The 25,574-nt window shown below is 37.2% G+C and overlaps 1 protein-coding gene across 1 annotated transcript; it reads right to left on the bottom strand.

The window, feature by feature from the left end:
- Window positions 1-1,617: 1,617 nt before the first annotated feature.
- EIF3E (eukaryotic translation initiation factor 3 subunit E) lies at window positions 1,618-25,574 on the bottom strand. The gene is made up of 13 exons (XM_084212210.1): window positions 25,449-25,574; window positions 23,604-23,718; window positions 20,478-20,595; window positions 17,181-17,223; window positions 16,627-16,731; window positions 14,509-14,634; window positions 12,955-13,079; window positions 12,110-12,236; window positions 10,095-10,196; window positions 9,323-9,432; window positions 3,227-3,329; window positions 2,816-2,950; window positions 1,618-1,779 (listed from the first exon to the last, which is right to left on the bottom strand). The coding sequence occupies exons 1-13, from the start codon at window positions 25,536-25,538 to the stop codon at window positions 1,741-1,743; spliced, it is 1,338 nt and encodes a 445-aa protein (XP_084068336.1). The 5' UTR covers window positions 25,539-25,574; the 3' UTR covers window positions 1,618-1,740.

Below are 25,574 nucleotides of genomic sequence, written 5' to 3'. Positions count from 1 at the left end.
AGATTGCAATTTAATCAATCCCTTGATAGAAAACTTGGGGAATAAGGAACTTGGCATAGACCATGCTCAGACTTGAAACTGCTCTCCAAAAGCAACTTGTTAACTCGAGCTGTGTTTCAGACTCCTCATCCCCATCCTAGGAAGCAATGTTATTCACATAAAATTACAAATGAAATTCACAAGAAGTGAATCCTCGGGCTGTAGATCAGCTTTCTTGGACCATGGTTACAGACCAGCAGCAATCTACTTGTAACTGCTTACTGCTACCACCTCTTAAATTCCAGCTGCTCAAGCCAAGGAAGGGACCTTTGAAGGCCAAAGTTCAACTCCCTCCTCAAAGCAGGTTTAGTCTATCAGGGTACTGAGGTACTTCATAAATCCAATAGTGGAGATGGCATATCCCCTCTGGGTGACTCCTTCTAGTGCCTAATGATCTTTTAGGTAATCAAACAAAATATTGTTATTCTCACTTAAATCTAACTGGATTTTTCCCATGTTTTGTGTCCATTGCCACTGATCCTGTCTCCATGCAGCTTGAAGACTTGTCTTGTGAATCTACCCAGTAACACAACAGTAAAAACTGGTCTTAGCCTTAAGGTTGAACATCACTAAACTGTTTCTCCTTTCCCAGGCAACATGTAATTTCAGACAGTAAGCAGGAGTGTTGGCAAACTGAAACAACTTTACACACATAGATGAATCCCAGAACTTCAGGACTTAAGAGGGAAACAGGCACAGAGCTGGAACAAGCTAAAGGTGAGCCATTGGCATTTCCTTCAACTTAAAACACAAAGCTGTATGAAGTGATAATGCCTCTTCCTTTCCAACATTCACACTCACCTCAGCGATCAGTCACTATACCTGAGAGAACTCAGAAAAAGGATCTGTGATTTTCTCTTAAAGATACTGAGGCATATTCTGCAGTGCAAAGGTGCTAAGGAAATCCAGGCAAGGGTGAAACAGTAGCTGAAAACCCCAGAAACTTACAAACTCCCTCCAAAATCCAACAGCTGAACTAGAGTTTTACTGTCTTATATTTGCATCATTCATTTAAAGAACTTCAAATTTCAGAATGTAAGTTTTAAACCACATGCAGCTCACTTGTCAGGCCTTTTGTAATCCTCCCTCCCAAACAAAAATACTCCAGAAAGTTTATAACACAGGGCAAGATTAAAAATGTGATTTTAAACAGGAAAAATTCTGAAACAAGAACACAAGAAGTCTACTCAAATTATTTTACATGTAGACATGCTGGGTTTCACAGAAGATACTGGCTGCAAGTACCTTTGCTCTTCCATGCTTCTCCTGTGACAAACAAAAACATGGAAGCGCAGAAGATTTTGGCTTGACCACATGTTCAAACATGGTCTATTTGTTTGTTCTACACACTTCTAATTTTTTTAACATGCAACGTGTGCAATAGGTAATAAAAAAACTATAAATCCCTGCTTCCAAACTCAGCCCTGAGAGCAAAAACATCCTTTGTTACAAACAGACCTAACAGAAACAACATCCTAAATTTTGCAAAATGTGATCAAAAATGCTGTAGAATACTATGATGCTAAGAAGTCCTTATAAAACACAAGAATCTATTTAAATCAAACACACACAGACTGATAAAAGTCGCCAATTTTATTCAAATAACATAAGCTCTAACACATAATTACTTTTCTCAAAAAGGTTACATATTTATGTGCTTTTTAGTCAAATAAACAGATTTGACCCCACTGTAGAAGTGTTTCAATAGAATCCAGAGTCTTGAGTAGCCCAGTTGGGTGCCTAAAAATGAATAAACATTAGAAGAAATTACTATGTTACCTAATACTTACCGAAATTTAGAACACATTAATTTAAACAGTAGGACTGTTGCTAATAATGAAGGATACCCTATAAGATTAAAGTCAAGTGTTCATATACCAGACACACATGTTGTAATTGAGTTGTACAGCTAGAGTCCTCCAAGCCAGTAGTTTCAAAAAGGTCTAGAAGATCCCAGTATAAATATAGGAATAATTTTTCAGCTATATTTTAAAAGGAAGTAATGATACACAAGTTTCATACAACTTCCCATTAAGAGAATAAAACAGTGCACCACTGCCTGTCCAACTTCCACCAGTATTTCAGTGAAGCACTGAGGAAGCACAATAAAACTCACAATGTTTACTCTTTTACTGTGTGGTTTATTCTGATCTTTTTGTTTGTTTGCTTTAAAAATGTATGGCTGGGCCTCAGAGCCATCCCCATTACAGGGCTGTCCTGCCTCAGAGCTTCTCATATTGTAATGTGGAGGGAAGCAAAACCAGCTGATCTAGCCAACTTTCTAATTTTCACTGGTTCTACTAAAACCTTTCAATGACTTAACTACATTTTCTAGAATTTCGCTTAACGGATTTAACAGTTAGGGTTTTGCACAATTCTTCTTCCATATTCCAGTCTTAAGCACCATTCATTCTCCTTTCAGTACCACATATGCACTTGCAATACTTGTGAGTACAAGTCACTTGGAAAAGTATTATAACTACTTTCCTAAGTGTCACACTTCATAATCTGCCCTTTCCTGGTAATAAAGGAGACCATTTAAAAGGAGCAGCGCAGCAAATGACAGAAACAGTTATGCAACAGAATAAAATCTAATGATGAAGAGAAAGGCTAAAAGAAAGCAAGAACCACTGTCTTGTGGTCACTATGTTTTTTCCAACATAATTCCTAGGAGTAGGCACATCTGGTGAATTAAGGCATAGGTTAAGAATTATACTTAAATTTATCTCTCTTAAAAAAACCAGCAAGAATTCAGAAAAACAAAACTTATACCGACCTCAGATCTACCACTCTGATTCAGTTTCTTCTCAATGTTCATAGCCAACATTTGACTACGAAAAGACAAGCTTTTGGTCTTCTCAATCACTTGTTGGTAAGGTGAAACTGCATTGTTGCCCATGACTACATGGCCCTAAAACCCAGCAAAGACAGAACAGATTTAACAATTGCTCAGCATGCATCTGGCTTTAAAATGAAAGAGAGCAGGTTTAGATTCGATTACTATGAGGGTGGAACAGGTTGTCCAGAAAAACTGTACATGCTGCATCCCTGAAGTGCTCAAGGCCAGGCTGGATGAGGCTCTGAGCATCCTGGTGGAGTGGGAGGTGCCCCTGCTGGGGGGTTGTAACTGGACAGTCTTTAGAATCCTTCAACAAAAGCCACTCCATGATTCTATGTACAGTCTTACCAGCTTTGAATCCAGTTTGGCATCCAATCGCGCATTTCGGATCAGATTGACAATCCATCTTTCTGCTTCTTCAGGAGTCATATTCAGTTTATCTGCCAACATACTAAAAATAATAATAAACAACTGATTAAATGGCAAAATAAAATCTCTCTGATGTTAGTAAACATAATGAGGGACTATGGAATGCAAGTCAAAAAACCACAAAATATGGCACAGTCCAAGATTCAACAAATACCCACATAGCTGGGAATGTTACTTTAATTTGACTGAAATTACTTTAAAGATTACATACATGCTCTCCTGCACATCTCCCACCCCCACTGCAAGTAAGAAATTCATATCCCAAAGCATAGACTTACTCATGCTGAACTACACCACATTGCTTTTCAATCTTGACCTGCACAATTTTCCTATGTTCCTATTAAACCTTGTCTGCACAAACATTCTTGGAAAAATTGTCATTAAAGTAATTTCACTATTAACATAAACCCATCACCACAATTACAAAAAAAAAAAAAAATCCAACAAAAAAAAAAATCCAACAAACTGCTTTTATTCTTACTTAAATGTAATCAGCAGTCAAGAAAGTGTAGATTACCTAGTAAAAAAAATTACATTTAGCAAGAAAACTTTGCTCTGAAGTTCAGGAACAAGACCCACAAGACAGAGCTTGGTACAGAAGATATGACAGATACATTAAGTTAAAATTTCTTGCAACTTCAAGGAAGGAAGGTGGGGGAGAACAGAGAGAGGAAAATTGTTAATCAAACAAGCAGTTTTTTCCAGGAATAATTCCTCCTAACAGTGCTTCCTGCGGCTTTCCAGCTAACTCCTTCAGCTTCCTGCTGGCAGTTGGCTCATACAGGGCATTAGTAACGCTCATTCTTCCATCAGCTTGCAGACTAAGGTAACAAACATGAGGTAAAGGCTACAGGCATGACTAAAAAGCCCGCTGGTTACGCTGAGTTGCGCAAGAAGTCAATTTCTCACCATTTTACACAATCTTGCCTAAACATCTTTTTCTCCACCTGAAATAGTGTTTGTTTCCTTTATGATTATTTGTATCAAGTAAATACTTTATAAACTATCAATTGTTACCTCATCTACCTGACTGGACTTCTACATAAACTTCTTTATACAGTTGTCTCTTCAAATTGGTCTTGATCTCTTACCTTCCTCCCAACTATAAATGCAAATACCATTTTCCACAGTAAACATGAAGTGAATAGACAAAACCCCCGAAAGTAACTTAAAATACTGGATTTACACTGATTCACTTAATCAAAATAAGACAGCAAATGGGTAACAAGTGTTTGAACTTGGCAAAGTAAAGGGAAGTAAAACACAATCCCAGTTGCTACTGTTCCAGTAGACCTTTTAATGTGAGTTTGAAGGTGCAATTGTAGAAGAGAGCAGAAGACACTAGGGATGGAAATTTTTGTGGAATTATCAGTCACCTGGACAGAACATGAGATACTTTAATACAAAAAAAGTACAGTAATTTTATTACCCACAATCAGTGATGTTAACCATTTGACTTGAAACAAAAGAAATTTTAAACTATAAGTACATGGGGGTGAGTATAATTCTCACATTTCTCTTTTAGAAACCTTAGTAAGATTTAGATAAAGTAAATTCCCTTCCAGATGACCACAAGAAAGGCTACTGCCACTACACTGGGGATTAAACAACCCAGCTTTGGGATTACAGTGTGGAACCTCCATTCATGGAGATAGGAGGATTTACTTGTGGATATCTGACTAAGCAGCATAATGGAACACTGCTGTGGGACCTGCTCAGAGCTGCAATTGGGTTCAAAGGATTAAACCAGATGACTTCCAACCTACAGCACCTACACTTTCCTTTTTCTTTAACAGAGTCCTCATGTCATTAGAGGGGAAAAGGGCACAGATTTCTAGAGAATTATTCCAAGCCAGAAACTATGAAGTATTTTGCATTTGTTACTTGCAAATAATTTTACCTTTTTCTATTATATCTACATTTTACTACTAGCTCAGCTGCTTCAGAAGGGACATTTTTTCAACTAAAAAGTATTTTTTGAACAAACATACCATATATATGTAACAACACAACAGAAGTAACACCACACAAGTATTATTTTCCTGTACATGTGTCTGGAAAACTTAAAAATCATAGAATGAAAATGACAGAGTAAAAAGGATGTAAACTCTGTTTTATCTCGCCTTGTAGCTTTGAGACTTATACAATTTTTAAATTCTAGTATAGAACAACTGACATTATCAGGTGGCAAGTACCTTTTAGAGAATAAGGAATAAAGCTATTAAAAACCTAGAACTTTAACAAATCTTTGACACAAGAGATGACCTTCCTCCAGCCCTTGTGGCAACTGGATTCCCTCTTACGAGTCTCCTTGCAGCCTAAACTAAAGCAGCCAGGACCACCCAAAGGGCATGGATGTATAACATAGAGGTATTTTCCTGGTAAAGTAACACACATGGCCAAAAAAGTAGTCTCTATCTGTAGCAGTGTGATGTCATAGTTTGTCTCCGGTATCCCTGTCCTTTCCCAGGTGGCAATCACCTTCCTTTTCCCCACCCCTGACCCCTGCTGGTGCTGTCTGTCAATCCTGACATTCTAGAGGGGCATCGAGTGATTGCCAGAGTTCAAGAGATGCCCTGCATCCCTGGGGGCCATTGGGCCACCCAGGTGTCCCTTGCACCTGAGACCTGCCCACCCTGCACCTGGTTGGTGGAATCCCTGCCCTTCCCCTCTCCCTCTCCTTAGGCTTAAAAGTGCTAGCAACCATGAGGTTCGGGGTTCTGTTAGAAGCTGTTACGGGATTCAGAAGCCTGCAATTGGAATAAACTCTGGATCAAACTCTCTGGCACAATCCACTCCTTCACCATTCACCTTAAAGCATCTGCACAGAGGTAAAACCGGAGCTTTGCGTGTCCCTAGGGCCAGCTGCAGCATCCACCAGCGAAAGGTGTCTCTGAGGTGAATGCACCCACCGCAGCTGCCGCCTTTCGGCCAAGCAGCAGAGCCTAGGCAAGCCCAGACCAGTCCCATCTGGACATATATAGGAAATTATTTTCTATATCTATCCTTACAGAGCAAATACACAGAAGATCTATCCTGATTACAACTCTGTAACAAACACCATTATTCTCCTATCACAGTTAGAACATGTATTTAAAACTCTTGAGATATAAAATGGAGCTTAGCCTCATTCAAGTTTGACAGCTAAAGTAATAGTGACATGTTCAGATTTACAAATACATATTAACATCATTAATATTAAGGAAAGGATGCAACAGAATTTGTATTATAGATTACCACTGTTTATAAAGATTCCTGATATAATTCAATAAAAATTTAGTCAATAATAATGAAATACTATTAAAATTTAAAGAATGGTCTACCATTTCAAGTTACAGTTAATTTCAAATAGCAGATTTTTAAATAATTCCTGTCCCCTAGTTTTATACAGAAATTCACTTATTTGGGTCATGCTAGGGCTAGCATTATTTAAGTTTTCATTTACTCAAAAGGCAAGCTAACTGAATTCCCCACAAACTCATATATGAACAAGCCCATCTTATATAGTTTTCTTGTATATACAGTACAAAAGAACGAAGCATATTCAGCTCTCCAATTAAATACCGGCATATCAAACTAACTAAAACAGAATTAGCTTTATCTATTACTTCCTATAAACATGATATTTCAAACAGCAAACCAATCACAGGGTGATTGAGGACGTGCAAACTTTAAGTTACAACTGATAAAGCAAATATAAGGAAGTTTTCTATTGTTTTCAAATTAATTCTAAATAGCTAAGCAGTAGTCATCAAGTACTGTGTTACAATCATTTAGCTTTTTGCTCCAAGATTAGCAGGGGAAATCGCTAGTGAACAAAAAAATGCAAGAACTATGTCTCAGCCAAGCATTCATTTCAACTGGCTAATTTCTTCAAAAGCAACTCAAATACACTAAGAAATACTTATGTACCTAATTTAATCAGCTCAAATATAATGACTGTTACAGATTGCAAAGAAATTTAAGGCTGATATCCATCATTAAAAACACAATGACCTACTGAGAACCACTCATTACTGATGATTGACTCCATGTGCTATTAACTTAGGGATTTGTGGTAGAAATATCCATGTCACTCTGAGATAAATGTCTCAACTCCAAATCTATCACTTGCCTCAGAACACACTACAATGCTTATAAAGAAAGGACACTGCTACCCATATTTAGGAATTACTCACACATAACAAGGACAGCCAACTAGAATATTTTTTAATCATACCTGAAGTTGAAATACCACACACAGCACAAAAAATATGAATTATTACTATAAGTAATAAAAACTAAATAAATGGCAATTACCTACCACAAAATTTGATAGAGCTTGCAAATTTTGCCATAATGAATCATTGGTATGTTGCCCACAGTTTATCAATATCTTTTGATACAAGACTTGAAAAATTCTTAAAATACACATTGCAGAGTCTTTACTCATTGACTGGAGTCAGGTAAGAGAGACTTCTTAGAAAGACATCTAGTCTCTAGTTAAAAAAGCTTAAACATCTAGCTTCATGGAAAACTTGTGCTTGAATATGTGCAGTATTCACACCACAAAAAAGATTTCTAAGAAAGAGCAAGACACTATTGGGCTTTATATTCCCCAGAAACCCATCTTTAAGAGGACTATATGTTCGAGTTTTTTTTTTTCTTTCTTTCCAAATACTTATTCAAACCCCCTTTATGCCCAAGCATAAGTGATTTTAGACAAAGCACTAGCCCTCTTATAAATATTAAGTATGGAAAAGCTCTGCTCACAGAATGTAGTTCCATTTCCAATTAGGACTATATGCTTAAACCTAATACACCACAGCTGACTAAAATGCTCAAATTCACTGTTTCCCTTTTACGTCAAAGCCACTATTTTAAGCTGATACAAAGGATAAAAATTTTTCCAAAGGCAATGAAGACAAACGTCACCCAGTGACTAAAGATTAAAAGTCTTAAGAATCAGTCCTTTTTCCGACTATACCTATCCATAAAAAAAGCAATCCTTCCAAGAGGTTTGCAATATTAAGACAATTTTCTCTCAAATCCTTTCTTCAGAAATCAGGCAGTGTTAAATCCTTTCCTCAGAGGACTAGATGCACTCATTTGCTCTGGATACAAGCTAGTAACAAGACTCCATTGAACCTGATCGAATCAGCAGCCTTCATTTCTCCTGTCCCAAGGATCTCTGCACTGTTCTCTATCAGCGAGATTTTTATAGCATTCAGAGTTTTTCATTTCTTCCTTTTTAATTTAAGGATGTGGAAATATAGCAAATGGGGGCAAAGGCCAAGTGGAAAGAGATCTCAAGCATATACAATATCTTCCCATTTAGTTTTTTTAAAAAACATATATGCAAGAGGCATCAGAGCTGATCCATTTGAAACACCTGCATTTATAAAATAAATCTGAATAATCAAGACATATTTGCTAATAACATCTCTTACAGCTGAATCACTGTGTCACAGGGAATAAAATCCATTATTTTCTATTTAATTAATGAAAAAGGCAATGTGATTCAATAAATTTCAAAGAACATACCTATAAAAGACAGACATGGGTATCTATATCTACCAAATAAAAATAAATTTAAGCAGTTATTGTATTTGCAGTTTGTATTTCCTTATTATTAACATTCTACCTCAACATGTGGAATTGAGGCCCAAATGAGGCCCAACTGAGGTACTGTCACCAGGACTTTGGTGACACTGGGTATGAAAGTTCCCATTAAATCCAGCAGATATCCCACTTAAAATCACAGCAGTTTTTGCTTGAAAGTACAGCTTGTCTGGGGGGCTAGGGGTGGTAGAGAAAGGTAGTTTTGAAGTTAAACACAATAATTAAACTCTGAAAAATAATGATAATTCAAGTACACCACATCAGAGTTATAAAACTAGAAAGAATACTATGCAAATGAGATTTCAGTTAGGATTCTTCCTGACAACTGAATACTTCCTGAAGTATTAGACACAGTCTGGCACACTGCCCTCTATGACTGATTTCCTGAACTGAGGAATGAAGACATTCTCTTACCCAATGCTGATGCACTGATGGATGCGACAGAAGGTCTCAAATATAAAGAGGCGGGCATTCTCAATGAAGTCCTCAAGGCACGCCACTAAGAAGAAATCATTCACAAGCACCTGCAAGGGAAAGGGGAACATGGGAGCAAATGTGTGAGTAGAAATGTACCAGTAGACACTGCCGGTAAATAATGCCAATAACTAAGAGCAGCCCACAGTATACCTAAGAGCATTATTGCTAAGTTCAAAGACGTGCAAAAAAGCTATAGATGAACAATATTTTTCATTGTTTCATTGTTCAGCATCCTACTAAATTTAAATTGCATGCTAACATGATCACTGAGGTCTGACTCAAGAAGAGAGTAAGGTTGTAACTAACTCTACTGCTGCCCTAACTACTGAAGATCCTTTCAACACAAAATTTGACTCCACACTCATCTTTCACAACAAAAGGCAAATCTGAGCTTTTCTTCAAGCACTTCTCAGACTTTAATGGAACACCTGAAACTCAGCCAACTGCATGATTACCTATTTGCTGCTTCTTCTAGAACTTCTTAAACATAACATTATTATAACATTAAAGCTATATTCTTAACAGTAAGTCACGTGTGTTACAAAATGAGTTGTCATAAAGCCCAACACCAACCAGTCATGAATTTAAGTTTGTCAGAAAACACTGGCAATGTAATCAAACACCACTTCAAACAAATTAGCAGTCCATTGTAAATTTTAGCGGTCTTTACTTAAAGGAAAAGGAGTCTTATAAATATTTTAAGTCTTACTGTTTCACACTCTCTCAGCTTCTTCTGCGCTCCATCAAAATCAAAGTTAACGTACAAGCATTCCACAAACTCTGTGATAGGGTCCCTGTATGTGTAGGACTCCTATAAAAAAAATTGGGAACAACATCAGAAATCAAGTCCACGCAGTCGCTCACATATTCCTTATAGTCTTAAAAAAAAATAATAGTGGAAACAAACCCATATATCACCTTAAAAAACCCATGAACTTCCAAATTCCTCTTATAAAAGCTACACAAATGCGCTTCCTCACAATAGTCTGGTAGAACAACCAGATGTGTAGTTTCACCTTCAGCATTTAATGCTGCAATCCCTGGGCTAGGAAACTGTCAAGAGATTAGAGCTGTCTGTATCAAACCGCCAAATTTCATAAAACAGTCTTCCTAAATTCTGATTTCAAAGATGACTCTAACACCAAATCCTTCATACTTGAAACTTAATGATTATTTGATTTTTATAGACAACATAGCAAACAAAAATGCTACTTTCTATACACAAACTACTTCAGTTTATTTTGGTATTATAGAAGTTACTCAACTTTCTCAATCACCAGGCAGAGACAACATTATGCCTATATACAATTGTGTAAATTCAAGTGTAACAAACATCCCCCTTAAGTGTTTCTAATGCATATTACAAGACAGCTTAAATCAGTATCAGTATCTGCTTTAGCATACAGTAAAATCAACAGATTAAGGCAATTCCTAAGAGATATTTTTCTTTATGGATCAGTTATTTTTTCCTTCCCCAAAGAACTGTACTTACAATCTCAGCACTTAGGTTTCAAATTCAGTTCTATACATGTTTTTCACATCAGAATTGCACTTGTTAACCATTATTTGCAAAATGGTCTCGTGAGCATCTCTCAAGTTCAATAAACAGATTGGGTACCTATCAGTTCAATACTTACAAAGATGTTGCAAGCATAAGCAATCTTTTTCTGCTACTAAAGCAGCACCACAAGTTATTTCAAACCTATAAACCTCTACATTATCATCATTTAGTATCATCAATCATACAGAGTTAGAAGAGCACTAAGAAATCTGATAGGAGATTTCAAAACCAATGCCCAAGTTGGTATTTTCAAAAGGAATATCCTAATGGTGTGCATGATTAAACAAAAGCAAGAAGTCGTAATGTGTTACTTACTTCAAGTATTAGAAATTCATATTATATTAAAAGCTCAATATTACAATCAGATTTTAGATATAGATAAAAGCTGAGTCACATTTACCACTGATTTATTGCTTATGCTACCATTTGTGAACACTAGTGCTTAAAAACGGATTAAGTTGTAGGTAAAATGTGATCTTGGCATTGACTGTGCCTTGCACAGGTAGTTTCCCAAATGCCTGAAGTGGTTATAACTGACTGCTAGCCTATAACTGTCATAATTATATATGTACACACAGAGATACAATGTTTATTACTCACAACACTATTAAGTATTTGAAGTGCATTGGTTTGTATACAAGTTGTTTGGTGATTTCAGATAAAAATCTGGGCCTTAAACCCACCAAGCAACTCTTCTATTGCTCTTCTCTGTATCTCCACCCTCATGTCACCGTGACAACAAAACCATTTTCAAGAGAATCCACGTGAATTCAAATTAACACACACAATTCAGTGGTTTTGAAATGTAAGAAAGAACCCTTATTCATACAACAATTTACTGTACAGATAGTTAAAAAAGAATTGGATCCAAAGCTATTTCCCATCTCACTGAATTTTCAGCATTTAATAATATAGAAAGTAAGAACAGCACGCATACTCTACTACATGTATGTGTACATGCAGTAGACATGTATATCAAAGGAGAAAAAAATTATTCCATCCTCCCACTGACTGATATGCATTTTACTTCAGTAAAAACATTCACTGACAAAAAACAAGTATCAAAACACCTCAAATCCTAACCTGGATATATTACTACAAGAAGGTTATAATGAAGTCTTCTCAAAAAAGAGGCAAAAAATATCAGATACTGCAGTCCTTACCTGCTGAATAACCTTGACTAGATCTTTCAGCACTTGTCTACGTTTACGAACATCCTTATTTGTTATGACTGCAGTAGTCAAATATCTGAGGATATGTGGGCACATTGTCTGAATTGCATTGAGATACCTAGAAAGAAAATCATAGCTAAGATTCAGAACTCAAAGGTATACTGAAGTTTGCTGATGACACTAAAACGGGAGGAGCTCTGAACTCCTCAAAGGCAGAGAAGCCCTGCAGAGAGATCCTGACAAAGAAATCAGAGGGTTGGACAATCACCAACTGTATTAAGCATAACAAGGGCAAGTGTCAGATTCTGCATCTGGAACAGGGCAACTCTGGATCTATGTACAGACTGAGGAATCAGAGGCTGGAGAGCAGAAAGGGATCCGGGGCTCCTGGTCAACAACAAGCTGAATGTTTGCCATAGTGTGTCCTAGCAGACAGGAGGGCCAACTGTGTCTCGGCAGACATCAGGCACAGAATCACCAGCTGGGCAAGGGAGGGGATTGTTCTGTTCTGCTCTGCACTGGGGCAGCCTCACCTTGGTATTGGGTGCAGTTTTGGGTGCCACAACATAAGAAAAGTATCAAGCTATCAGAGAGCACTAAAAGGAGACCAACAAAGACTGCTAGATCTACACATAAGTCAATCCTCTCACAAATAGATAGTGTTTCAATTTTCATTTTTAGTCTAGGATTTCCCAAGAATCTTTTGAAATAGCTTTCTACAATCAGAATAGAACAATACCCTCTCCCTGCAGCCCTAAGCTCAGAAAGCTTGCATGTTTATCATTTGCCTTCAATTTGATTTAAGGACCCCCCCCAGATGGTACAACACAACTTACTGTGGCTGATAGAGAAAAAGGTCAATGATGTTGTCTCTCCCTTTAGGATGATTAAAAAACACGAACAAAGACCAGTGGATGAGCCATGTTCTTTGCTGAAGAGATTGCAGTGGAGAGCTGACAGACTAGGAGAAAATGTTAACATTGGTTCAGGTCAAACACAACACAAAGTTTGCTTGAAAACTAATCCACAGAAACCTGTAATCGCCCAAAATTTTGTCATTTTGCATCAGATCTTTATAACTGTCATCACTATCAGGCTCAGTTTGGCCTCCAGCTTTTTTGTCATCACAATGATAAATCTACTGAAAGTTTTAAGCAAGATAAATTTTCCAATATTATATTCCCAACTCTTTCCTGAAACTTGCCTTTTTTTATGGTAAGAGCAGAGATCTTAGCTCTCCAAGACCACCATACCAACCTAAGTTACTTCCCTTCTCAATTCTGAATTCCTTGTATTCCCTCTTCAGAGTGATCTGAGTAACTACTTGGCTTTTTCACCTTTTCTGTTTTGCTTCCTTTTTAAATCCTCAGAAGACCTTTCTTTTTTTGCCATAAACCCTCAGACAATGATGAAACTCTATAATCACTTTCAGTCAAAAAAAAAGTCATTATCTTTATTTAAACCTGCTCATAATGGACAAACAAGGGTTCAGCTCCAAGTACATGTATTAGCTCTAAATTTCAACAAGACTTCAAACAGACTGCAAAGTAACACAGAGGATGAATTGACATGGCAAGTAATCCTCCCTCTGAAGAGCATGACAACAAGCTGCTCTGACTCAATCCTAAAAAAATCTTGTGAGTTTAATAAACAAGTCAAATAGTCTATTATAACCATACAGAATCATAAAGACAACAAAATTACAGAAGAAAATTTGTTAACACTAATTATCTGTCACATAGACAAAGAACAACTGGGGGACAGAAAACACCTGTTTTCTCAAGACTCTGGTTCAGGAGAATAAAACTTTCACATCTCTGACATGGCCAATGAAGTTCCACAAGCAAAGAGGAAGAGGAAGACTGAGTTGCTCTGAATTAGTACTGCAGCCCCACTCACCCCTTAAGTTCTTGGTACTCATCTGAACTCAGTAGAGTTTTGTCAAGAAAGCTGAATTAGCTGAAAACTGTTTCCAAATATAAGCTGATTGCAATATCTGTCAAAACCAACGTCTTCATCAGATAATATGGTTTATTTACATGCATTCTATTCTTTCCAGAAGATGAATAGTACAAGTATCTGAAATTTAAACAGCAGTTTCACACAACGATACCTCGCCCTCAAACACATCCTTAAGATTTTTTTGTTTATTGGAAATATATTTGAAAATACAGATGAGAACCTAAGGAGTTTAGAGGCAAGCAATTTGAAAAAGAATGCTTCATTATTTCTTCCCTAGCATCCTTCGACTTTCCCACTGCCAACAAGAAAGTATCAAGTGAAAAGGTGGTAACCTATTCTTAAGTAAGACTGTGAGTGATTTATAATAAAACTTGAGTACAAGCACTTCTAACCTCTCACCTTGCTAAGATGTCCAAGATTTTACTTACATTATTATCTATTGTCTCCTTTAGTCTTGTGAGATCTTCCATGGCTGCATCCCAATTCTGCATCAGGATTTCAGATGCCAATTTTCCCCACAGAGAACTCAAAGCATTTCTGTCTGTTGCTGGAACCTATGTTCAACAATAGCAACAAAGTCACACTCTTAGTATTTTAAATTAATGTTAAAAAATATTATTTACTTTTAAAATTACAAACTGTATTTTCTGGTAGTATTTTTCATTTAGAAGATACCAATTTTGCATAGTCCTAACTCTCCAAATTAAGTAGGGTTTTGTGGTTTTTTTTCCAGAAAAACAGTTTAGATACAGAAAAAAAAAGCAGTAAAATTTCTTAAACAGAAATTAGGAAATCTGATCAAAAAAAGACAAAGATCTGTGCTGCTGCAGTTAAAGTTAAAAAAATTCAAAACGGCTGAACACCAAACGACACATTGGTTCCAAAATTATTTTGGGTTTTCTTTTTTTGTTTCACCATTCAACAAATGCTTCTAAACTAATAAAACAAGGTTATTACTAGGGCAGGTTCCTAAGGAACTCATAACAGTAGATAACCACCTTCAAAAAGCTAGCATTCCAAACTCTTCCTGCGAATGCCTTGCCCAGAAGTGTACTTGTTACAGCAACATCCAGTGGAACTGCAACTGGGCAGCACTGAACCTGCTCCCAGGAAGGGTAGACCTGAGGTCAAGCTGTGTCAGTTATACACAGGAATGAGATGCACTATGCCATTCACAATGTCAAATTCTGCTCTTAGACTGGTTACAACAGTTCTCTCACAGACTAGGTTTCATTACACAGGGCTTTGAATAAAATCTTCTCCCATCAGAATCATTAACAAAATTTTTATACTAAGCTATCATCAGCACAAAAATCAGTACTTCATTTTTTGAGGTTACTGGACATACAAGAACATAATGCTATGCCCAGAAAAAAAGGCATGAAGAATTAAGGACAGTTGCCCACAAACCTACATACTTTCACTTGCCCTGTTGGCACATAAAAAGAACCCGTAACACTGGAAGTCAGCTTCAGCATCCAAATTTAGACTAATCATTCAACTCATTCGTACTTTAAGCCCTGTTCTTCTGATGAAAGATACATTTCCCAATTTTTCTTCTTTAATTACAGTCAATTACAGAAATTTTTGTGGTTTACTCTAGCAGTATTTCAGAAAGTTAGGATTACTTTTAGATGGGAACACAAACTAGCAAGGAAAAGCATCAAGGTATGAATAATTACATGTTTTCAACAATCACTGCACAAATCTAGGAGATACACTGCTCATAAGTCTGTATCTTCCAGGCAACCCAGGTGGCAGTGTGGTAGATACTGAGTTGAGAAGGTTCACATGCTCTAGGCTGGTTCCAAATCACTTAATTAAAAGTAGCTATTCACAATAACTGCTTTTAGGTACTGCAGCTGTTCCAAATACATTAACTGGGTTTTCAAGCAGTTACCTTAAATTTCCATTTGTTAGTAAAGCAGCACATTCACTGACCACCAACAATAAATTTACTGTGCTGGGATTCTTACAAGACATCAAATCTTTATTCTCAAAATTCACTCTCACCAGTAACAAATGATATGAATTACAACAAGATGAAAAGAGCTGCTTCAGAGACGATGGATCTGGTTCTACATTTATCATCTGAGCTGTCTACATTTCATAGGGAGATGACTTATACTCTTAAATCCATCACAGAATTCAAGAGGACAGATCAGAGTTCAGATAAGAAGCTGGCAGTTCACCATTACCAGTAATTACATTCAACCCACCCGCAAGCTTTTCACTGCTGTTGACTACATCTGTGCACAAAATCAAGTATTCTTAAAAACAAGTATTCACTTCAATGTTACAAGACATACAAATTCAAAGAACAATTCTGAGTTCTACTTGAAAATAATGGAATTGCTGAACCCTAGTGATGATTTTTAACCATTACTGTAAACTTTGGCATACAGTAATTGCCTCAAAAAGCTACAAAGTATTATATACTAAGAATTAATTTAGACAATTTACTGGTTTAAGTATTTCACTGAAAATAACACCAAATAAACAAACCAAAAAACTAAACCCCAAACCAACAACCAATCAAAACTTACCAGAACCCTAAAGAAGTAGAGATATTCTGCAGCTCCTGAGTAGTTACCACATTCATACTGGAATTTTGCATACCTGTAGAGTGTATCTAGGTACTCCTGCCTAAACTGAAAAGGAATACAATAAAAGCTTTTATTCCCTAGGGAAGAAAAACCATGCTGTCACAAGCTGATTTTAATGGTAGAGTAAGATTTGAAATCTGTAGCTTTTCAAAAGACATTGTACATAGGAAAAAACAATAGAAAACTATTATATTCTCAATCCATGCTATGGAATTCAAGTTTATATCAATACCAGAAAAAAGTGAAATCCCGCACTACAAAGTAAAGCACACCTAAGTTACACAGGTGCAGTGAACATTAAGTTTCAGCTTTTTTTTTTGCTACAAAAATTAAAATTTCAAAGGCTTAAATATGTTAGTATTAGGAATTCTACCTATTAAGCTACATTGACAGGAGACAGGACAAAATGCTAGGCCATACTTGGCAAAAATGCTGTCAGCTGTGTGGGAGGTTGGGTGGACACAGAACTGAATTCCAGCAGCTACAACACTTACCCCGTGCTTCTCAGCTAAATAGTCAAACAGCATCCGACCATCTCTATAATGAAACAATAGAAAGGACTCATTTTACAAAATAAATTGGTAGCCACTGTGTAACACTACACAATGCAACACAACTTTAAAGGTAAAACACAAAAAACTGAGCATGAATTTGAAGTAAAATTCTTCCACTTGTTCAAAAGCAGCTGCAGTCATCTATTACTGTGTCATGTAGTCTCAAAATCTTAAAATTACTCTAATTTTAAGTAATGAATGCCACCTGCAACAATAACTACAGTTAAGAAAGAGTGGAAAATTTTTTAAATTTGACAGCATCCTTAGCTTTCAGTATGAAAGTTAAATTCTGAATTAGAGCTCTTCCCATTCTCATGTTACAATTTCAAAGCAGTTACTCTAGACAACTTTCATTTTAACAGGAGATGGGAAAAAGTGGCCAAGACCAAAGTAAACAGAAGTAGAAAGGAAACTTATCCTACTGTTAGCACTGAGATGGAATATGGGTCACAAGAATATCTCTACCACAGCCAATATGTGCAGAACACAGAACCATCAAACATAATCATACTACTAAGTTCTTAACTTCTGGGATCATGTGGTCACATCTCTGAAGACTGTTTTTTATTTAACATTAATACTAAAAGAACAAGCATTGTTACCTATATCAAAGGGAAGTTTAAGCCTCCAGGAGGCAAGCTGTAAATTCCCAGAGACAAAGATACTCTCTTTCATACCATTTTTACTGTATTTTCCCATTTACTCTGAAATCAACTGACTGCAAAGATATCAAGTTGTTTAATTAGAACTTACAGTACAAGATTCTACAGGGAAATGGCAAATTGCCAAGTGAGCCAAGAATGACAATCCTCTGAAAGTCATACCTCTGAAAGTACTTAAATAATCTCATGGATTTGTTCCAGTAAAAACATACTTTGAGGATGAGGAATACTGAATATCACTCTGTAATTTTAAAATCAGCATCCTCCAAGAGTTGCATAGAGTAGTGAAATGTTTTGGTTTATTCTTGTTCTTGAAAGAACTTCTGCCTGCAAAATCTCCTTCACTCATTATCTCCCAGAGCTGGATATTCCAACAGTGCCATCATGGATCAAGTCATGATCTAAAGTCCCAATAATAGGCAGCTATCTGAATTTGATACAGATTTAAAATCACCAGCAGAAATTCCCAAAAGAATCAAAACTTGTGCTGTAGATAGCAGAAACACTACTCAGGTCTAGACAGATGGGACATTTTTAAGCCCAATTCTACCTATCTAAAGCCAATAATCTGGATTAGAACTACTCCTGAGCCAAATCACCAAAACCAGAACTTCTAAACTGTAAAGTTTCCAGGTATTTTACAAACACAAATCATGTACCAGTTCTAAACCAAAACTTGCTACAGATGAGTAGTAGGGGTAATATTCTATAGCACTAGGCAAGTTATATTCCATGCATTTATTGAATGTATTGTCTCCGTTGCTCCCAAACAAGGCATTTCCAATTTGAAGTACATACTATTGACCAATTTTTGTGAATCAGAAGTCAAGTAGCAGAGCATATTCCCCACTAAATGCTGGTATTTTAGTAACATTTTTCTAGGCTAATTATTGTTTAAAAAACTGGCTAAAGACAAAGCAAGAATTGGACAAGACTTCTGTATGTACAATTAGATTTGAGTAGTTTCAAGACAGGCTCAATTGCCATAGTAACTGAGACTTTCACTTTCAAAGCTATACCTATAAAAGCAAGTGACTGTTGGCTTTGCATAATCACAAATCATAAACAATTACATAAAGAAAAAGGAATTGCATTTATCTGACATGAACATCCATTCTGAAATCAGATGCAAAGGCAGTTTACTTAGTTAAAAACGGTTTTACAGCAGAAGCTTACGTACATTCTGGTGGTATCAGGATAGAAAAACTTCTCCTGACGTGCTATAAAGCTACAGATTTCATGATTCCTACTGACATCTTGTTTCATGGGTGCATTGAGACATAATACACTGCACCTCACAATTTCTGCACCAACCAAGATCTAAACTGATCTATAGCAAATTATGAAAACAATGTAAAGAGTAGAAAAACAGAGGCAAGAAAAAAAGAATGATAACGCGCATTTGAAACAGAGTAAATTTTAATCAAGTTCTTCTCCCTTGAGGGACCCATATTCTTCCGGGAGTTTGTTCACAAAAAAAAATGTATATTCACACAGAAGATTTCTGCAGACTACAAGGACAAGTCTGTACATTCAATACTTTTCTAAAATATTAGGAAACAAAATTACAGAAGAAAGTTTGTTAACACTAATTATCTAACAATAGCAATGTTGCAGCCTTCCCAATGTTACAGTATCAGTGGATGCATAAGCTTGCAAACAATTAACCCAAGTACAGGCTTCACCTTCAAATTCAAGTTAAGCCATAGGTTCTCTGTCTGATACAGTATGCTCTATTTAAAATTTTAGGGCAGGTAAGGCTGAAGAAGGGATCCAGTTATTATTCCAGTTTGCCCGACACATTTACAACAGGAGTAACAGTGATTCTTATCTAAAGGAAACAAGGAGTAATTTATGCTGAACAAATAGGTGCCCACCTCTCTGCTGAAGCTGTAGTTACTCCTCAGTGACTACAGCTGAACTCTTTCCTACAGAGCTCAATTCAAGCTTAACCACGGTGAATGTGCAGACAAACTCATTAAGACACAATGTGCAGACAAACTCATTCTACTTTAACTACTCCCATAAGAAAAATTAAAAGAAATGGGGTGCATCCTAAAAAGACTATTAGGAGCACAACTTTACACCAACAAGTTGGAACAGTTTTGGGGTGGAGAGAGTAAACAGGAAAAGGACAGAAGGCCCTGAAGAAATATGTGCTCTGAGGCTAAAAGGATGCTCATCCATCAGGCCTCCCAGACTAATATGACACTCCATAACCTCTTCTGGAAGGCAGAAAAGAAAATATGAACTGTTTCAGCCTGTATTTTCCCTCAAAAAGCCCTAAACCAGATCAAAGCCAAAAAAAATGTGCCTGTGATTGGACTGCACTGAACAATGACTGTCACTTGTACCAAGTTGATTCACAAACATTAACAACAATAGACGTCTTTTGCACAACAGGGAAAAGCACTGAAAAGAGCCCAGCAATTTCAATTACCTGACCACAAGCACTACTTACAAACTGTATGAAAATAAAAATGTCTTTCTTGCAGTTACTACACAGAAAATATTTCCAGCAGCAACACTTGAGAGGTACCAACAAGCCATCCTGACAAATTATGTTAGAAATTACCTAGTGGACTGCATTTGTCTCGTAGTCTCTGGATCCTCAAACATCTTGACAATAGGTTCTGTTTCAGCTTGAAGCTGCTTCAGCTGTGCAACAACAGTTGTTCTCTTCTCACGCAAAGCTGAATACAAACAAAAAGACTTTAATATAATGCTTTAAGTTTTTACATGAGCCAGCCTGTAATTACATGGTGCTGACACTTGAACACATCTTCCCAATTCCTACCTCACCTGTCCTCTCAGTCAAGTCTCAAACCCAGCTGTGTATAACAATTCTGTAACTTACTAAAAACTCCTAACATTTGGTTCTTTTCCTCCTGAGTGGAGGCCACCAGAGAGCAGAGACAGCTGGAGCAGAATCTGTATTAGACAAGCTCTCCTCAGGCTTCCATTAAGGGAGACACAACCTTTAACTAAGTTCATTTATTCCAAATAAACCTGCAGAAAAGTAAACGATCCAATGACACCACGAAGATTGATTTTCTTCTGACTGATGATCAGGTTCTGAAAGAACATTTAGAGTATACTTAACTAAAAATTGACAGGAAAAACTTCAAGCAGCTCAAACTGCAAAATTACGATTTTGAACACTCTGTGCTTAATGGAAACATTAAGTCCTTTATGAAAAACTGTTAGGAAATTCAACTAAGAGTTTTAGGGTGATTATTTTACACAGAGCCCAAATTCCCCACCAAGTGCTAGCAATGCAATAACATGAAGCCTTAAAATTTAGAAAAGTGTATATGTTAAAAAAAAAAAAAAAAAAGGAAAAATCCCCCTGACATTGGGTGTGTGAAACACATGAGATCAGAGAAGCCAAGATGAAATCCCAGAAGATAAATGCAGGAAACCGTGAAAGTGAGCCAAACACCAGAACACTCAATGCCACAGTGAACAGAGTTGACATTTCTTTCATGATTTGACTATACAGATATTTGAACAGGACATCCAAGGTGGCTAACACCATAATGGTGACCCAACCTAAACAGGAGAATAACTTGCCTGACAGGAAGTGTTCCAATAAGGAGAAATTATCTCCACCTTCAGTTAACTCTTGAGATTATAAAGGAGGAAGAAGAAACAGATGAAAGAAAAAACATTCAGTTGACTTACTAAGAATACGAAAATGTTTTCCTGCGACATCTCCTGGGTGTGTAATTGTAAGTTGATCTTATGGAAGACAAGACAAAAGCAACTATAAATCGTGCAGGGACATTTCTAATTATAACTGTGTGAGTGAACTTAGTTTTGAGTACTTTAAACAGTGAAGTCTTAGAACTTAGTTTTGAGTACTTTAAACAGTGAAGTCTTAAAAAAGGATAGTGTAAACTTCTAATGATGCCAGCAATTCCACAAGTAAGAACCACCTGTCCATACACACATTCTGATAAGTGCTGATACAAGAAGATGACACATACCAGAAAGATGGCAGAAGTTAAGGCCTTTGCATAGGAAGCTGTGCAAGCAAGCACCCTGAACAATGTGTGAAAGAACTAGCTCTGCTTATGTCAATTGAATAAAAGCCACGCATCAAGCAACTGTAAGTCATTAAAAAAAAAAACAACCAAAAAACCTGCCAAACTGACGATGTAAAATTCTAAGAGATGAAGTGTTTCTTATACTAATTTCAGACCAGAAATGTCCACACTTGTTTTCCACGAAGGGAGAGCTCTCCAAGGGAGAAAATTCATTCAATTTTCTTGCAGCTGTGACCTTATGAAGTTCTAGTCTGACACAATCTGCTTAAGTAACTGGCCATAATCAGGGTTCTGAAAATATCTGGAGTAGTTACTTTGTGGAAGTCTGCTAGAATTGCTATTTTTTGTCTTGCTTACTTCTTTAGTATTTTACTCCTTAATTACTACTGATAACAGTAATATTCAATAGTTTAAAAAAGCTGAAGCAGGGAAAGAAAGAGGAATACCTATTCAGCTTTGGGATTTTTTTTATAGCCTTGATACAGCCTGACTTTTTAACCATCAGAACTGTTAAGTAACCTAAAGGTGAAGCTATTACTACAACTGTTTCTGAGATTACAGAAGTGAAACCCCCTGGTTCTCATTATCAGCCCCATGTGTCACGGTACACATGCCCATAACAATGCCCACCTAATGCTAGCACAGACTCGGTCAAAACATTGACTCCAAAGTCCATGAGCCTATCAATTCTCTTCTTCCAAAGAGAAGAGTCTCTGTAGCTTCAAGAGCCTGGAAAGAGCAAGACCCAGAGGAAGAACACAACAGCACCCAAATCTCTTCCTCCTAAGATGCAGCAAAACAGACTGTAGTCCGACCAGCTAAGAAAAAGGTGAGGAATTCACCAACACGAAAAAAAGATGGAGAAATAGGAAGACAGTGGATATTGAAGGACCAGGTCAGGAAGAAAAAAACAAAATCAAACACCCAACCTAGAAAAAAAAAACTTGGAAAAAACTTGGAAAAATCAAAACACCCATGAAGAATGGAAATTAGACAAAGCTAGATGATCTATTTTCTCCCCATTCCCCAACACTCTTCAAGATGATAGAAATTTAAGTAGTAAACAGAGACGTTACCAAAATTATGGATAAAACAGTAAGAGATCACATTCATTATAATCTTAAATTTATTAACTCCTAGAGAAGCAGCAATTCTTATATTGCCAAAACTGAGGAAAACACACATTTTCAAAAAAGCTTTCTGAAAGTCTAAAAATAGCCACAGACAAAACAATGAAATTACTTACAATGCAACTCTAATCTTAACATACTGAATGCTTTAAAGTCACCAAATAACACCAAATCATGATGCAAGTGTTTAATTTGACAGAAGAAAAGCTACTGCAACTCCATTAGCTGCAGTGCAACACCTTTAAAGTGCTTGAAATTACCAAATCAGCACTGAAATATTTAAGAGGTCACTCAAAGTTCAAGTTCCTGACAGACCAACAAACCCAAACTTCCCAGGATTAGGGCATTCTGCTTGTCTCAGTACTGCACATCCTTTTGGTAATGCTGAAGTTAAACAGTACTCCAGTTTTTGTAACAACAAGCAATTATCACTAGTTACTTGTGATGTTAGACAGAAAGGTTGAAAAGGTTGTTAGACAGAAAGGTTGAAAAACAAGCTTTACATCTAAATGAGCAGCTTACCATGAGGAATTTCATCAGAATAAAGATTTTTGTACACATCCATAGCAAAATCCACCATGTTGGTATCACTAAGGAGATCCAGTTTTCCTTGGAGCAGCTCTTTTTCATTGTATATCTGAAACAGGAATTATTAACAGATTAATCTGAATACTGTTAAGGAGTTTCAATTCATATTATGCATTACTTTTATGGCACAGTTAATGGACTTCTGTACAACTGAATTGTTTTAAGTATCAAATCTCACTGCTCTACCATTAAGAGTACTTATTATAAAGCCTCTGTGCATTTTCAGTCTTGACAAAATATCAAATATTTCCTGACATCTATAAAAATAGGTACTTCAAAAGCTAATGAGAAGTCAAGTAACTATACTAGTCTCTTAACAGGAATACTAATGCCTCTTACAAAATTACATATTTAAAAAATAATAAAAAAAACCCTTAACCATACTTCTCTTTCAAACTACTGAATACTTTCCACAAAATAAAATGCTGAACAGTGAGGACTAGTTAAATGATTTAAAGTGGATTTCAGAAGAGATGCACAAGACTAGACTCACTTTAATTGTAGGGCAGATTAATCTAAAATATGTTGCTAGGTCTATAGCATAAATACAAATTTAGAGTAGCTATGTAATTGAACGGCGTACTTTTAAACTTCTCAAATTGTTTTTAGAGTTCATATTCCATAATTTATCAGTGAGTTGCAAACTGCTATTAGATGTTGAAGATGTAGGCAAGGGTCAAATGCAGCATATTCCTCAAAAACATATTTGCACAAGAGCCATATTACAACTTACCACATCACATCTGTGGACATCTCAGATATAGAATCTGTAGAAGTTTAATTCAGCTCTGAATATTGTGTTGTTCAAAACTAACATCACAAAATTAACTGTTTAATTAACTTCAGCTGACATAAAAAAGGTAATGTACAAACACTCCCAAGATGAGAGGCGTTAAGCAAACTCCACATGCTAGACATGACAGCTGGCTAGGTCAAGTTGTCTCAATGCATGGATCATGAGTTCCTATCTAAAGGCTAAAATAACACCTACTTTAAATTCAAAACTTACATAACTTTACACATTTTTCTCCCATTTAATAAACTATTTTAAAATAGTTTAGATTGATGAGTTTAGTCTAAAGTATCTGAAGCACTCATCTGAGGCATCTCCAGCATTACTATGTTCTTTGTAGCGCTGTAACTTAAAAAAATACATAAGAAGACTAATAAGGGATAACTCTAGAAAGGACTTATAGTTGTTTCCCACATAAATTCGTGATGACGGGATTTTCCAATTAAAATTAGTTAGTATCATTGGCATAACCCCACATATCGCCCAGAGCTCCGGCTGAGGGACGGCCCGAGCACCAGAAGCTGCGGGGCTATCGAGGGTGTCCCAGGCCGCGGGACTGCGGCTGCAAGGGAAAGTTCTGACTTCTTTCTCCAAATACAGGTGAAGAAAAGACACTACGCCAAAAACGAAGAAGGAGAAAGCGCAGGAAGCCTGTGCTGCCTCGCAAGCGAGGAGCCGAGGAGCTGCGCGGCGTGATCAAGGAGCGGCTCCCTCAGGCCTGCTCTTGGCTCCGCTCCCGTCCCTGCCCGGGCAGCCCCACACGCTTCGCCCCTCGACTCACGCGGCACAAGAGCCTCGAGCTCCTCCCTACGGAGGCTCCGAATCCCCCTCGGGCCGCGCCCGGCCCGCGCAGCGCCCAGGCCCCATGCCCACGGCAGGAAGCCCCATTGCACCCAGGCCCACGGGAAGCACCGGCAGCTGGCAGCAGGGCCTACTACCTTCCCGCTCCCACAGCCGTCTTCCCCACCCTCAGGAGAGACACGCACCTCCTTGACAGAAAGGAATTCCAGCAGCGGGAAGACCAAGTGCCGGTCCAAGAAGTGCGCGATCCTGGTGGTCAGGTCGTACTCCGCCATCTTGGAGCCGGGACAGAGGAAAGGCAGAGGCGCGAC

The sequence above is a fragment of the Fringilla coelebs genome (genome assembly GCF_963513975.1).
Source record: "Fringilla coelebs genome assembly, chromosome: 1".
In the NCBI taxonomy this organism is placed as follows: domain Eukaryota; kingdom Metazoa; phylum Chordata; class Aves; order Passeriformes; family Fringillidae; genus Fringilla; species Fringilla coelebs.
This window is presented reverse-complemented; position numbering and strand designations above follow the sequence as displayed.